Source organism: Gopherus evgoodei, chromosome 6 (assembly GCF_007399415.2).
Source record: "Gopherus evgoodei ecotype Sinaloan lineage chromosome 6, rGopEvg1_v1.p, whole genome shotgun sequence".
NCBI classification, from domain to species: Eukaryota; Metazoa; Chordata; order Testudines; family Testudinidae; genus Gopherus; species Gopherus evgoodei.
The window spans coordinates 41,542,628-41,556,422 of record NC_044327.1 but is presented as its reverse complement, the minus strand read 5'-3'; the positions used below and the strand labels follow the sequence as shown (position 1 = coordinate 41,556,422).

At 43.5% G+C, this 13,795-nt stretch overlaps 1 protein-coding gene across 1 annotated transcript in view; it reads left to right on the top strand.

Annotated features, from left to right (window-relative positions):
* Positions 1–13,795, top strand: part of CBWD3 (COBW domain containing 3) — a 56,340-nt gene that overhangs the window by 31,011 nt on the left and 11,534 nt on the right. The window contains 1 exon segment of the mRNA XM_030566219.1: positions 9,389–9,440. Within this exon segment, the coding sequence (XP_030422079.1) occupies positions 9,389–9,440 (52 nt within the window).

Sequence of the window (13,795 nt, the reverse complement as noted above, 5' to 3'; positions counted from 1 at the left end):
TTTCAACTTATGGTCTGTGGTCCTTAAGTTCCAAGACTTTCTCCCTATTGAGGCTCATACAGAACTGGGGGCCATTGCCGTGGAGGGCAAGTTGGTAACTTGAACCTCCCTTCAGGATTCCCTCGATACTGCGGACGCAACTGCACACACTCTGGTATACGACATCGCCATGCATCAGAACGCCTGGCTCTAGTCTTCAGGTCTTCTGCCTGAGGTGCAACACACCATGCAAGATCTCCCCTTTGATGGCTAGGGCCTGTTTGCAGAGCAAACCGATTCCCACCTGCATACCCTGAAGGATACAAGAAATACTATTAAATCCTTGGGCATGCATATCCTGGCTACTTAAAGAAAGCCGTTTAAGCCTCAGACCACGCAACAATGCCCCTTCCCACCTAGACCCAGGCAGGACTTCTCACGTTGGAGAAGCAGGTACCCTCAACATAGACCATCACGTCCCCACGTCCCGTCCACCCCCCTCCTCCGCTCCCCTTCCCCCTGCCCCAGGCAGGGTCAAGGGCAATCCAAACCACCTCTGGGCTCTAAGCGTCCATTTTGAAGGTACTCTCAAGGACGGACTTAACAGCTCACATCCCGGACAATTAACCCTTTCTGAACCATCTATCCCGTTTCTACCATGCCTGGTCCCTCATTACATTGGACCATTCGGTCCAACGCACAGTACAGGTGGGATATTCTATCCATTTCTGTTCCACACACATCCCTTCCCCGTCCCTCTTCAGGGACCCTTCTCACAAGCAACTCCTCATCCAGGAGGTACAACCCCTTCTTGCCTTAGAGGTAGTGGAGGAAGTGCCTCAAGTTATGGGGCAAGGGATTCTACTTCCGCTGCTTCCTCATCCCCAAGGCAAAAGGAGGCCTAAGGCCCATCTTGGACCTCGGGGAGCTCAACAAGCACATTGTCAACCTGAAATTCCGCATGGTCTCCTTGGCCACAAATTATTCCCTCAATGGTTCCGGGAGACTGGTATGCCACCCTCGATATGAAAGGCGCTTACTTTCACATTTCAATTACCCAGCCCCACAGATGTTTTCACAATTTTGTGATGAACAAGACGCACTATCAGTTCACAGCCCTCCCATTTGGCTTGTGAACAACCCCTCACGTCTTCACCAAGCGTATGGCGGTCATGACAGCCATTCTTCACTGATACCACATGCATGTGTTCCCGTACCTCGACGACTGGCTTATACGGGGCTGGTCTCACCAACAAGTCTGGTCTCAAGTGCAACTGGTCGTGGACAAGTTCAGTTGCTTGGGCATCATGCTAAACGTCAGCAAATCTGTCCTCTTCCCTACCCAAACAGTAGAGTTCATCGGGGCAGTCCTGGACGCAAACCAAACGCAAGCTTTCCTCCCAGAGGCCCGGCGCCTGGCTATAGCAAGCATAATTACCAACCTCTGCAGGTTTCCCACCACCAGCGAGGCAGTGTCTCAGGTTGCTGGGTCACATGGCATCCTGTCCTACGTAGTGCAACATGCCAGACTAAGACTCAGGCCTCTCCAGGCATCAGTATATCGACCAGACTGCAACAATCTAGATAATCATGCTCACAGTCCCAAGATGCATACTCGACCCTCTACATTGGTGGCTGGATCCCCGTATGGTGGGTGCCGGGGTCCTGTTTCATCCCCCTCAACCCACCCTGACCCTGGTTACAGACGCATCTGCTCTGGGATGGGGTGTGCATCTCTGGAGCCTGACAACGCAGGGTGTATGGCACAAAAAAGAGCTGTCCCTGCATATCAATACCAAGGAGTTGAAGGTGATTCACCTTGGGTGCCAAGCATTCCTTCCCCGCTTACAAGACTGTTGCGTAGCAGTCCTAACAGACAACACCACGGCCATGTTCTGCCTGAACAAACAAGGCGGAGCCCGGTCATCACTGCCCTGCCAAGAAGCCCTTCTTCTGTGGGAATTTTGTTTTAGCCCACTCCATCACCCTTCAGGCCTCATACCTGCCGGGTGTCCAGAACGTACTGATGGACAGCTTGAGTATGTGTTTTCTCACACATGAATGGTCAGTTCACCTGGATATCATTCACTCTGTTTTCCGCATCTGGGGGTTTCCCCAAATCAACTTGTTCGCTTTGCGGACCAACAGGAAGTGCCTAGCCTTCTGCTCCTTCCAGGGTCACGGCCCGGGATCAGTCGCAGACGCCTTCCTGATCACGTGGTCGGACCAACTGCTTTACGTCTTCCTGCCATTTCTGCTGGTCCACAAGGTGCTCCTCAAGGTCCGCCAGGACAAGGTGGCCCCTGCCTGACCACACCAGTGTTGGTACCTTATCCTGCTGGACCTGTCAATTCGAGCTCCCCTATGTCTACCTCTCAGCCCAGACCTCATTTCGCAGAGCCACGGTCGTCTCCTACACCTGGAACTTCAGTTGCTCCACCTCACGGCCTGGAGGATCCATGGTTGAACCAGGCTGAGCATGCCTGTTCGGACTCGGTAAGATGGGTGCTCCTGGAAAGTCGCACGCCTTCGACTAGAGTTACTTACAAAGCTAAATGGAAAAGGTTTTCCAGTTGGTGCACTCAGCGGCAGGTGTCCCCGCTCCAGGCTTCAGTCCCGTGCATCCTAGACTACCTCATGTTCTTGAAGGACCAGCACCTAGCTTTTGGATCCTTTAAGGTTCACCTTGCAGCCATTTCTGCGTTCCACCCAGGAGCGGCCAGGCGCTCTGTGTTTGCACACCTGGTCGTGCAGCGTTTCCCCAAAGGCTTGAAAAAAATCTATCCTCCAACGAAGTCGCCTGTGCCTGCATGGGACCTTAACTTTGGTTCTTTCCTGCCTTATGGGCCCTCCTTTTGAGCCACTGGCCTCCTGCTCACATCTCTATCTTTCCTGGAAGGTCACCTTCCTAGTGGCCATCACTTCGGCACATCGGGTGTCCGAGCTATGGGCCCTCACGTGTGAACCACCTTATAGCATTTTTCATAAAGATAAAGTTCAGCTGAGACCTCACCCAGCTTTCCTGCCAAAAGTGGTGTCCCGTTTCCATGTAAGTCAGGATATTTTCCTGCTGTTTTTATCCAAAACCACATGCTGACCTTCGGGAACAATACTTCCATTCGCTGTACGTTAGGAGGGCGCTCGCCTTCTATATAGACCGAACAAAGCCATTCCGTAAGACAACCCAGTTTTCGTCGCCATTGTGGAGCGGGTGAAAGGCACGCCGGTCTCCTCCCGGCAGATATCTTCATGGTTCACTGTGCGTATCCGTACCTGCTACAACTTGGCAAATGTCCCTCCGCCTGCTGTCACAGCTCACTCCATGAGAGCTCAGGCATCATCATCAGTCTTCCTAGCAAACATTCTCCTCCAGGAAATCTGCAGGGCTGCCACGTGGGCCTCAGTGCACACCTTCACATCCCACTACGCCATCGTTCAGCATTCTTGTGATGATGCGGCCTTTGGCAGGGCAATTCTTCAATCTGAGGTTCCTTGACTCTGACCCCACCTCCGAGGTAAGGCTTAGGAGTCACCTAACTGGAATTGATATGAGCACGCACTCGAAGAAGAAAAAACAGTTACTCACCTTTCTGTAACAGTTGTTATTCAAGATATGTTGCTCATATCTATTCCATTCCCCCACACCTTCCCCTCTGTTGGAGTAGCCAGCAAGAAGGAACTGAAGGGGGGTCAGGCCGCAGGGTCTTATATAGAGCACCATATCAGCGCCACTCCAGGGGGCTCCCCAGCCGGCCCAACGGGTATCTGCTAGGGGAAAAGTTTTCGACATCTGTGCACGTGGCGTGCGCACACACCTAACTGGATATGGTATGAGCAACACATCTCGAAGAACAGCAGTTACAGAAAAGTGAGTAACCATTTTTTATAGTTGGTATGGCAACACTCATTTTTTCATGTTTTCTGTGTGTGTGTATCTTCCTACTGTATTTTCCATTGCATGCATCCGATGAACTGGGTTTAGCCCACAAAAGCTTATGCTCAAATAAATGTTAGTCTCTAAGGTGTCACAAGTACTTCTCAAATAAGGCTCTCAAACTATCTTAACTCTGCACCCACATAATAATGCCTACAGAAAATCAGACTATATTACCTTACCTATCCATAAAATAAAGTTTCATTTTATCAGTGCTCACTAGGTTGTCTTAATTAACTAGATTGTCTGAATATAATTAAGGCTAAGATTTTTGTCATGGATGTTTTTAGAAAGTCACAGGTCCCAGGCAGTAAAGAAAAAATCAGGGAAGCCCGTGACCTGTCTCTGACTTTTACTAAAAATATCCATGATAAAATGGGTAGGGACTGGGCAGCTGCGGAGTTGCTGGGGGTTCTGGGGCCCTACCACCTGTGGGGTCTGAGAGCTACAGGGTCCCCACCCGTCACCAGTGACAGAGCGAAGCTACGGGGTCCCCTTACCTCCCCCTCAACCCCCCAGCGGCAGGGAGTTGCGGGAAACTCCCTGCAACCACCGCAGTGGGAAGCTGCAGGGTCCTCCTGCCACCATGGGGTGGGCCGGGGGCTGCAGGGGTCCCCCATGTGGTGGAAGCAGGGGGGCGGCTGGGAGCTGCAGGGTACTCCCGCTCCCTATGGCAGCTGAGAGCTTAGGGGCCACTAGCTTAGGGACTGTTACCTCAGGTGGCAGGGGTACTTCACAGCTCCCTGCCGCTGCAGGAGGCGTAGGGACCCTGTAGCTTCCAGCGGCCAGGTCTGAAGTCACAGATTCCATGACTTCTGCAATCTCTGTGGGGAAAAAAAACATAGCCCTAATCATAAAGTCAGTTTGGCATCTTGCAGTGTAGCCCAGCCCAAGTAAGAGACAGCATATACCTGTGCTGCCTCAGGAACAAGGCAGGGATCAAGCTATGATCCTGCGTTATGATTAAGATCCTGCGATCCACTTGCTCCCAGGGCGGCTCCAGGCCCCAGCACGCCAATCGCGTGCTTGGGGTGGCAAGCCGTGGGGGGCACTCTGCCGGCGCTGTGAGGGCGGCAGGCAGGCTGCCTTCGGTGGCTTGCCTGTGGAGGGTCCGCTGGTCCCGTGGCTTCGGGAGGTCTGCCGAAGCCGCGGAACCAGCAGACCCTCCACAGGCAAACCGCCGGAGGCAGCCTGCCTGCCGTGCTTGGGGCGGCAAAATCACTAGAGCCGCCCTTGCTTGCTCCATTGAGGAAGCGTCATAGCATTCTTTCTCAAATCTGAACCTTAGAGTCTAGGAATGAGATACTAGCATGAATTTCCCTAAGCTTAATTACCAGCTTAGATCTGAGAGGCTGCCACCACCCAAAAATATAGTGTTTTGGGACACTCTGACCTCACCAGCCTTCCCTGGGGACCCCAAGAACCCAGATCCCTTGGGTTCTTAAAACAAGGAGAAATAAACCATTCCCCCCACCGCCCCCCCTGGGCTATCCTGAGAGATACTGATCTAACCTCTAAATCACCATACAGAGAAGCATCTCCCTTCCCTTCCACAAAGAGGCAAACAGATTCAAGGAAAGCAGAGAGAGATTTTATCTCTCCCCCTCCCGTCTCCCCACCCGTCCTGGTGTGTTATCCCAATCCCCTGGGATAAAACAAGGGAAACAGAGAAAAAGCAATCAATCAGGTTCTCTAAAAAGAAATCTTTTAATAAAAGAAAGGAAAAAGTAAAGAATTATCTCTGTAACTTCAAGATGTAAATATTACAGGGTCTTATAGCTTACAGACACCAGAAAGAGACTTTCCCACCAGTACCAATACAAATCAAAATATTCCCAGCAACTACACATATAAAAGTTAACTAGCCAGATCCACAAATGCAAATAGTGTAAAACAATTACAGAGCCTAAACCACCTGTTTTACTTACTATATGAAAAGAAACTTAGAGAGCCTGTACTAATGTCTGGTCTCTCTCAGACCGTCCGAGAGAAGAACAAAGAACTCACACCCAAACTTCCCTCCACCCAAATTTAAAAGTATCTTGTCTTCTGATTGGTCTTCTGGTCAGGTGTCCAGTTTCCTACTTGTAACCCTTTACAGGTATAAGAGACATTAACCCTTAACACTCTGTTTATGACAGGAAGTAAAACTGCAAGAATCCTTTTCCTGACACATCTTACTCTCTCTCCACCACTACTCAGCTGGCCAGTATCTTGTGGGGGTGGAAGCCAGGATTCAGTCCATTCCTTGCACCTGCATGGAAGGGAGGAATAGCAGCCCACTGGCAGCTGCTCTCCTTCCATGCAGGGTGTAGATCCTTACACCCATTTACTCTTTGAAGGTTCACAGCTGGACTCAGAATTGAGCCCATTGAGTTACGCTGTGTTAGAGCTTTCTTTGTGTTCTTACATTTGTATTTTTGTTTGTAAAGCACACAATCTATAATTAGACACATTAGAGCACTTGCATGCAAAGAACAAAAGTGTACAATGACAAATTACCACACTTTATATTGCAGACATATGCATGAAACCATAGAACCAGTTTCTGAGTTGTGCATTTTAAGTAAGCTACATGCAAAGTAGGTGATGGTAAACTGACATTTGTACAGGGACAGAGTTGAGGGAGCATGGATTACTTTATTTGAGACATTAGTTCTGAATTTCCTGAGTTTCTAATGTTTGAAAGTGTGTTTTTACCTCTAGCGTTCTTGAAAAGTAAAATGTGTACTCAAACTACTGATATAAGCCTGAACCTGAACTAAGGCTTTGTGTTAAAATCATACTGTACTTCATTTTGAATATTTCTTCTACAATTAAAATTGTGACATCTTATTTAGTAATGCATCTGAGTGATCAGCATTTATTTTTATTTTCATACACTGAGTTGACAAGTAATACAGTTGTACCTCTTTCCCCTGTAATACACAATGTGGATGAAGACCAAAAAATGACACAAGAAAAGCAAAAGTGCAAGATGTGTACAAATATTTTATTTATTTAACATAATTTTCTTATACCTTTTTTGCCCCATTCAGCACTTCTTTAAATAATTTATAATAAAGTGAGAATAGACTTTACAGGTAAACTTAAATCTAAAGTGAAAGACCGTTGAGGGCTCTAAACACAGTAAATTACTGCATAAGCCTTTTCTCTGTTAGGTTAGAAATGAGTCTGAGCCACAAAAGTCCAATTGAAATTTTGAACCCCCCAAAATTTTGGGTTGTTCTGACCCATCTTTCCTGGAGACGTAGGTTCAAATGTAGAGTCTTAGACAATAGTAAAATTGTATGTTGTGGCCTCACATTAGTCCTTATTGGATTACCCTGCACCACAAAACATACAATTGGATGATTTGTGTTTGAAAGGACTGGGACTAAAATAACATGGGTGTCTCATGTTAGGAATTGTAACAGGGTGCTGGCCTAAGAGGCGCTGAACCAGCCCCTGTTAGCTCTGCTCCCATTAAGGGGAAGTAATTGGAGCTGGCAGGGTGTGGCTCATTAAAGGGCTGCAAAGTAATCACCTGTGAGCTTTATGGAGCGGAGGCCTATAAAGCTAGCAGGAAGGAACAGGAAAGGGAGGAGGTAGGGTTCGCTGTTCCCACCTAGCTACAGGAGCTAGCTATCCCCAGGTGGCTACCTGAGTAGTATTGAAGTGTACAGAACTGTATATAGGTGGTGGTGGAAATGTAAGCAGGGAAATAAAAGGCACTGGAGTTTGCAAAAGACTGGTCCCCGACTGATTTGTACCACAAGCGAGGAAGGGCTCGTCTACATGAATTAATTTGATTAGTGGAGCTGGCACATAGTATGTCTTGTTTTAGTAAATGCTACAGGTCCTTTCTCCTGACCCGTGCCCCAATAACTTTAAAAACATGATTTAAAGTAGGGAAAGGACTACATTGATTTTTGCCTTCTGTTCTTAGTAATACTGTTTGGATGACTCAGTTTGCCCTTCGTTTGACGCAAAAGTTGGCTGAGAGTTGATTTATTGCATTTTTAGAGTATTAAAGTGAACACTTATTTCAAAACCATTATTATTATCATTTGCAGCAACTGTATTTTTTGCCAGCTGTCTGTGCATATGTTAGAACTAAGATATGTAAACTCTCCATGTATTTTGCCATTTGAGTGTAAATTTAACTTGTATGGTAGTTTAATGCTTTGATTTATTTTAAGAATGAGTCCCTTTTGTAGTCTTTGTCCCTATTGTTTTTTTTTTACAGTAGCAAATGTCATCAAGTAATCAAAAGATCCTTTCCATTTACTGTGTTTGGGTTATGGAAATGACATTAATCACTGCCAAACATCATTTCATAGCTATAAACAAACAAGTAAAATTGAATTATTGGTACTTGATTCCTCCTTTTACATTAGATGTATTGTATAGTTGCAAAACAGAGAAAATCCTTCAAAGATTAACCAGCTGGGAAGGGTTAAATTTGACACCCTCCTTATCATGACCCCTGGGGTGACTGATTAAGTCCAATAGCTTGTCAACACACAAACTTTCCCCCTCCCCTCTTTTAAACTCACTCTTACCTATTTACCCCTCACTGTTCTTAAGACCTTGCAGATGTTTTGTTTTGAAGTCCTTGGCCTCCCTGTAGTTGAATATATGCTACAATTGTTGAAGACATAATCTGCTGGAAAATGTTTATCTGCATTCTGTCTCACAGCGTAACAGCAGTGCCTTTTACAGTTTTCCTCCACCCCACATGAAGCATTCTGAAAGAGTAGGTAGATATAAATATATAGGCAATATTTTCCTTAAGATTTAGGAAAGCCAAGATGTATAAAGAAGGCACTTGATGGAGGAAGTATTTTTTGCCTAATAAAAATTCTGTATATATCATCAAATCATTGTTTACATGATCTATATTAGTGATCACTGATCCAATTCTCAGTCAGAATGGTGATGGCAAGACTGGTTTTGTTGTTGTTGTTTTTTTTTTCCCCCCTGGCTTTTTCTATGCCATATCTCAAAAAATTCTCTTTCATTCAATTGTTGCTGCTCCAGCATGCCTGACCATACTCTAGCCATCTTTTGCATAAATTACTGCTACCTTTTCTTCTCTGGTCTCTCTGATTCTCATATGACTCTCATCACATCTGTTCAGTGTGCTGTAATTAAAGTAATTTCCATGCCTGTTGCTATGTATTATAAAATGCGTGTGTGGGTTTAAGTATATGTATAGGTGATCAAAACACACTTTGAGATAAGTTTTATAGGTGCACATTACTTTAGAATTGCATATGTATCTGAAAGTAAAACTAAGTATGACAGTATTTTAAATATAATTTTTACTGTTTCATCCTACTTGTTAGTGTAAAATTCAATCTGTACAGATAATGCTTCATTTATGTTTATATATTCCTTATAGTCCTTTTGATACTTTAGTAACAGAAAGTAGCCAAGTATTTGACTCTGGTACTCTAAGACAATGCAAGGTTCAAGTTTACTTGTTTTCAGTTTGCAGAAGAAGCTGCAGCATGTGCAGACTACACACCCACACCTAGATAAGGTAACTTCTAAACCTGCTACATTAAACTTTCTAACCAAATCCATTGGAGTAATTGCTGCATGTTAGACATTGCATACTAATCAAATGGGCAATAGTGGGTATTAACTAAGTGATAATGTATTAAGGAATAATTTGAATATATGCATTGTTCTGTCTGGATGTGCTTTATTATATTGAACTAAATATATACAGTGGGCCATATTTTCAGAAGTGGCTTGCAGACAATCATGTAAATAACTTTACTCACATGAGTAGCCTCATTGAAATTAATGACTCTCATGAATAAAATTACTCATGTGCAGGACTGGGCCCTAGGTTTGTAGTAATTATTTTTCACATGCATATTTTGTGCACCCAAACAGTATTTGAGTATATAAATTGAGTACTTGAGCACCAAGTTATGCATGTATACATTTAGAATCTTGGTTACAGCCAACTGACATATTAGCCCAATATGTGTAAATTTTCTTACATAGATGCTTGCAATTTGTTTTACAAGGAAAAACTGTATAATTGTGGGTTTATAACTCTGGACTAGAATCTGCCCTAATTTAGGTCTTCATCCTGCCAACACTTATGTACATGATTTATTTAACTATTATGAATAGTTCCATTGAAGTTAATAGGATTGCTCATGGTAGTAAAACTAAGCATGTGCTTAATGGACTAGTCACATTAGTAAAATTAAGCACATATAGAGTTTGTAGGATCAAGGCTTTACTTTTTGGCATGTAAGTCAGGGCAGAATTTGACCCTCTGTCTAGTACACAGTTAAAATTGTCATTGTTGCATTTTTAACAATAGGAAGTGGTTCATTATTACCTCTTATATCAGTGGTTTTCAAACTTTTGTACTGGTGACCTCTTTCACATAGCAAGCTTCTAATTGCAACCCCTCCCCCCTTATAAATTAAAAACACTTATAATATCGTTAAATATATAAAATAATGCTGGAGGCAAGGCGGGGTTTAAGTGGAGACTGACAGCTTGTGACCCCCCATGTAATATTCTTGAGACCCCCTGAGGGGTCCCGACTCCCAGTTTGAGAACCACTGTCTTAAATTTTTCTTTTACTTGATTAATGGAAAATATAATGTTGTTTTCTTTCTTAAACATTTCTAAACTAAAAATCAAATGGGCTTCTCCCCCATACCCCCCAAGTTTATCACTGTTACAGAAATAGACCTATGTGTAATGTTGATTGTATTGCTTGTTAAGCACTGACAATATGCTTGGTGCTATACAGGGCAAAAGTAGCTTGCAGTGTGAAGTCACAGAGAAGAGTGAAAGCTGAGAATTTTTTGTTTGTTGAGTATGTGGACATGTTCCCCAAAGAGTCTTGTGGATATCATGGAGACATCCAAGTAAGATCATATAAAATATCATAGGGTTCTGAGCTAAGCATAACCCTTGAGCCTGTGCTCAAAATTATCCACTAAAATTTATAGAAAAACAAGTCCAGAACTCCTAATTTGCACATCCTCTGCTTGTTTCATAAGGAAGCAGAGGCAGCAGACTCTTCTAGAGGGCTGCTTTCTTTTCATATCAGTAGAAGAACACACATTAAGCCAGGAGTGGGCAAACTTTTTGGTCTGAGGACCACATCGGGGAATAGAAATTGTATAGTGGGCCATGAATGCTCACAAAATTGGGGTTGGGGTCTGGGAGGGAGTGAGGGCTCTGGTTGGGGATGAGGAGTCTGGGGTGTAGGAGGGTGCTCTGGGCTGGGACCGAGGGGTGCAGAGGACGCGAGGGGGATCAGGGCTGGGGCAGGGGGTTGGGGTGTGGGGAAAGGCTCAGGGGTGCAGGCTCTGAGTGGCGCTTACCTCAAATGGCTCCCGGAAGCAGTGGCATGTCCCTTCTCCAGCTCCTATGCATGGAGTGGCCCCCAACCATTGGATCGTATGGTGCGGCCCCATACCCAGCGCCCCAGCTGGAGCGGTGCCAAGCCATGTGTTGCAGCCCCAGCTAGAGTTCATGGGCAGCTTAAAATGACTTGCGGGCCAGATCTGACCCACAGGCTGTAGTTTGCCCACCCCTGTATTAAGCTGATAAAATTGGTCTTTTGTCCTTAGACTAATTGCTCTACCTTTTTCTACATTGGGCAGCAGATGGCAAATGCAGTTCTTTCACCTACATCAGTCAAGTCCTTTGGAATCTGGCTGGCTCGTTGATGGAACTCCAACTTCAGTACCATCTCGCTTGCAGTTTTTGTCATCAATATTCTTATCCAACCCATGTATTATGAACAGCAGAGAACTTAAAAGTACAGTAGAATCCTATTTATCCAACCCGCCATTGTATGGCTCTGTGCATTAACCAAACAACCAGTGCACGCAAGTCCAGAAGTTGACAATCTCTCTTTTGGCTGCTAAATGGAGCTGCAGCCTCATACTTTCCCATTCTCCAAATTGTCTGAATTTTTGATCATCTGATCTGACCCCTGTCCCAGTTAAATTGGATAAAGGGGGTTCTGCTGTAATGCTATCGGACCCCACCTTCAACCATTTTCCAACATGAAATTCCCATCTGTAATTCCCCTCTGCATACTGTTTCCAAACTAGTTTTCTGTCTAGCCTGCCATTTACTTCCTGCTCCATGGCTCTACTAATCATTGTCTGATATAAAAACCTTATTGAAAGCTTTTTTTAAAAAAATAACTTCACTATAGGCATTAAAATTCCCTTGTCATAAGTAATACTCCCCTCTCAATGTTTACCTGTACACTCTATCCCTCTCACCTAGAAGTGTAGCACAAATGTTATAAAATGCTGTTCATCCATGAAATACCATATGGGGAAAGGTAGTGTTTTGGTGCCTGTTTTCATATGCAAGCTTTACAGTCCAATTTGTTAATGCTGGTAAATGTGGAAGATTGGAGGATTGTAACCATCTAAAATATACTTAGCATATTTTTAGCATTTTAAAAGAAAAACTATTAATCTGTGTAAACATTATTTGTGTATTGTAGTTCTAATACGTTCTTGTTTCCACTGTGCTGTTTACAACATTTGATGGGATGAGGAGACACAAAACAGGTGCTTTTTCATTCAGACATATCTCATGAATATATTGGTATTCCACCAGTATGAGTAACCAGGGTTACAAAATACTAGTGGATTACAAAATTCAATTTACTTGAAACCCAGGGAACAAAATCACATTATGTGTACTAAGGATATATTTATTCAAAAATATTGACTCTGGTGTCTTCTAGTTTAGTGAGGCACAAAATATTTCTTTCTGACAGGATTAAAAACACTGTCACTTATATAAAATGTCTTGCATATTTTTTTCTTTTTTTGGATTAGTTGATAAATGCATTTCAAAATTTATGCTCTGATTCTAAATAGATTTTTGCTTTAATATTCACCCTTGGACCATTTTTATCTCTTTCTTGTAAGATGCTCCTGGCCATATAGGGATCGCTGTATTTAAAACGTTCTTTTATTTAAATAGTGAATAGATTTGTTTCTGTGGAGAGCCTTGTAATTGTGGCATCTTCTTTCTCTGTTTGGAACTTACAAGACCCCTTGTTGCCCTATCTAAATTGCTCTTTTCATTTCAAGAGCACTCATTTTGTTTTGCCGCTTAAAAGGGGGAGAGTGGGACTTCCTCTGTATGTAGCTTGACACTTTATTTAGAATCCAAACATGCAATGTAAATGAACAATGAAAGCACTGGTGAGGGTGGTGGGGGAGAGGGTAAATACATTGTGGTGGAAGTTGTGATTTTAACATAGGAATGCTTCATTAGACACTGAATGAGAATGCTTTCTCAAATTTGTCTTCAGTGAGCAATTCAAAACTATCCAGGGTTTTTTAAAGTAACCTTCAAATAAAAACAAAAAAGCCTTGAATTAATATAATCAGTAATATGGGTGACAGCCACATTTTAATATAATTCAATTAACTCGACAGTGCCCCTTTAAGTTATAATTTGCCAACAGATACTACAATTACCAAGTTTTCTAAACCTAAGCATAAAGTTAACTGGTCTTTTTAGTAACTGTTGGCAGTCAATGCTTTAATGGCAACCACTGCTAGATGAGGTGAGGGAAAGGAACTTTCTAAAACCTGTAATTTGCAACAGTTTTTTAAATAATTTTTTAATATAATGAAAATCTTTGATATAAACATTTCTTGGAATAGTTGCAAACTTCAACAGAACAGCATTGTGCTAGTTCTGGAGAACCAGAGTGTGAAATGGATTATTGGAAACTAAAACCAATATTCAGTTTTTCTCTCTAAGCTGAGTGAAATGCAGTAAATAAACAAATTGTGTAAATGGTTTAAGAAACTGTTTTAGAAATGTTTCAGGTTAATATAAAGAGCCTTATTCAGATCTCTGTTGTCT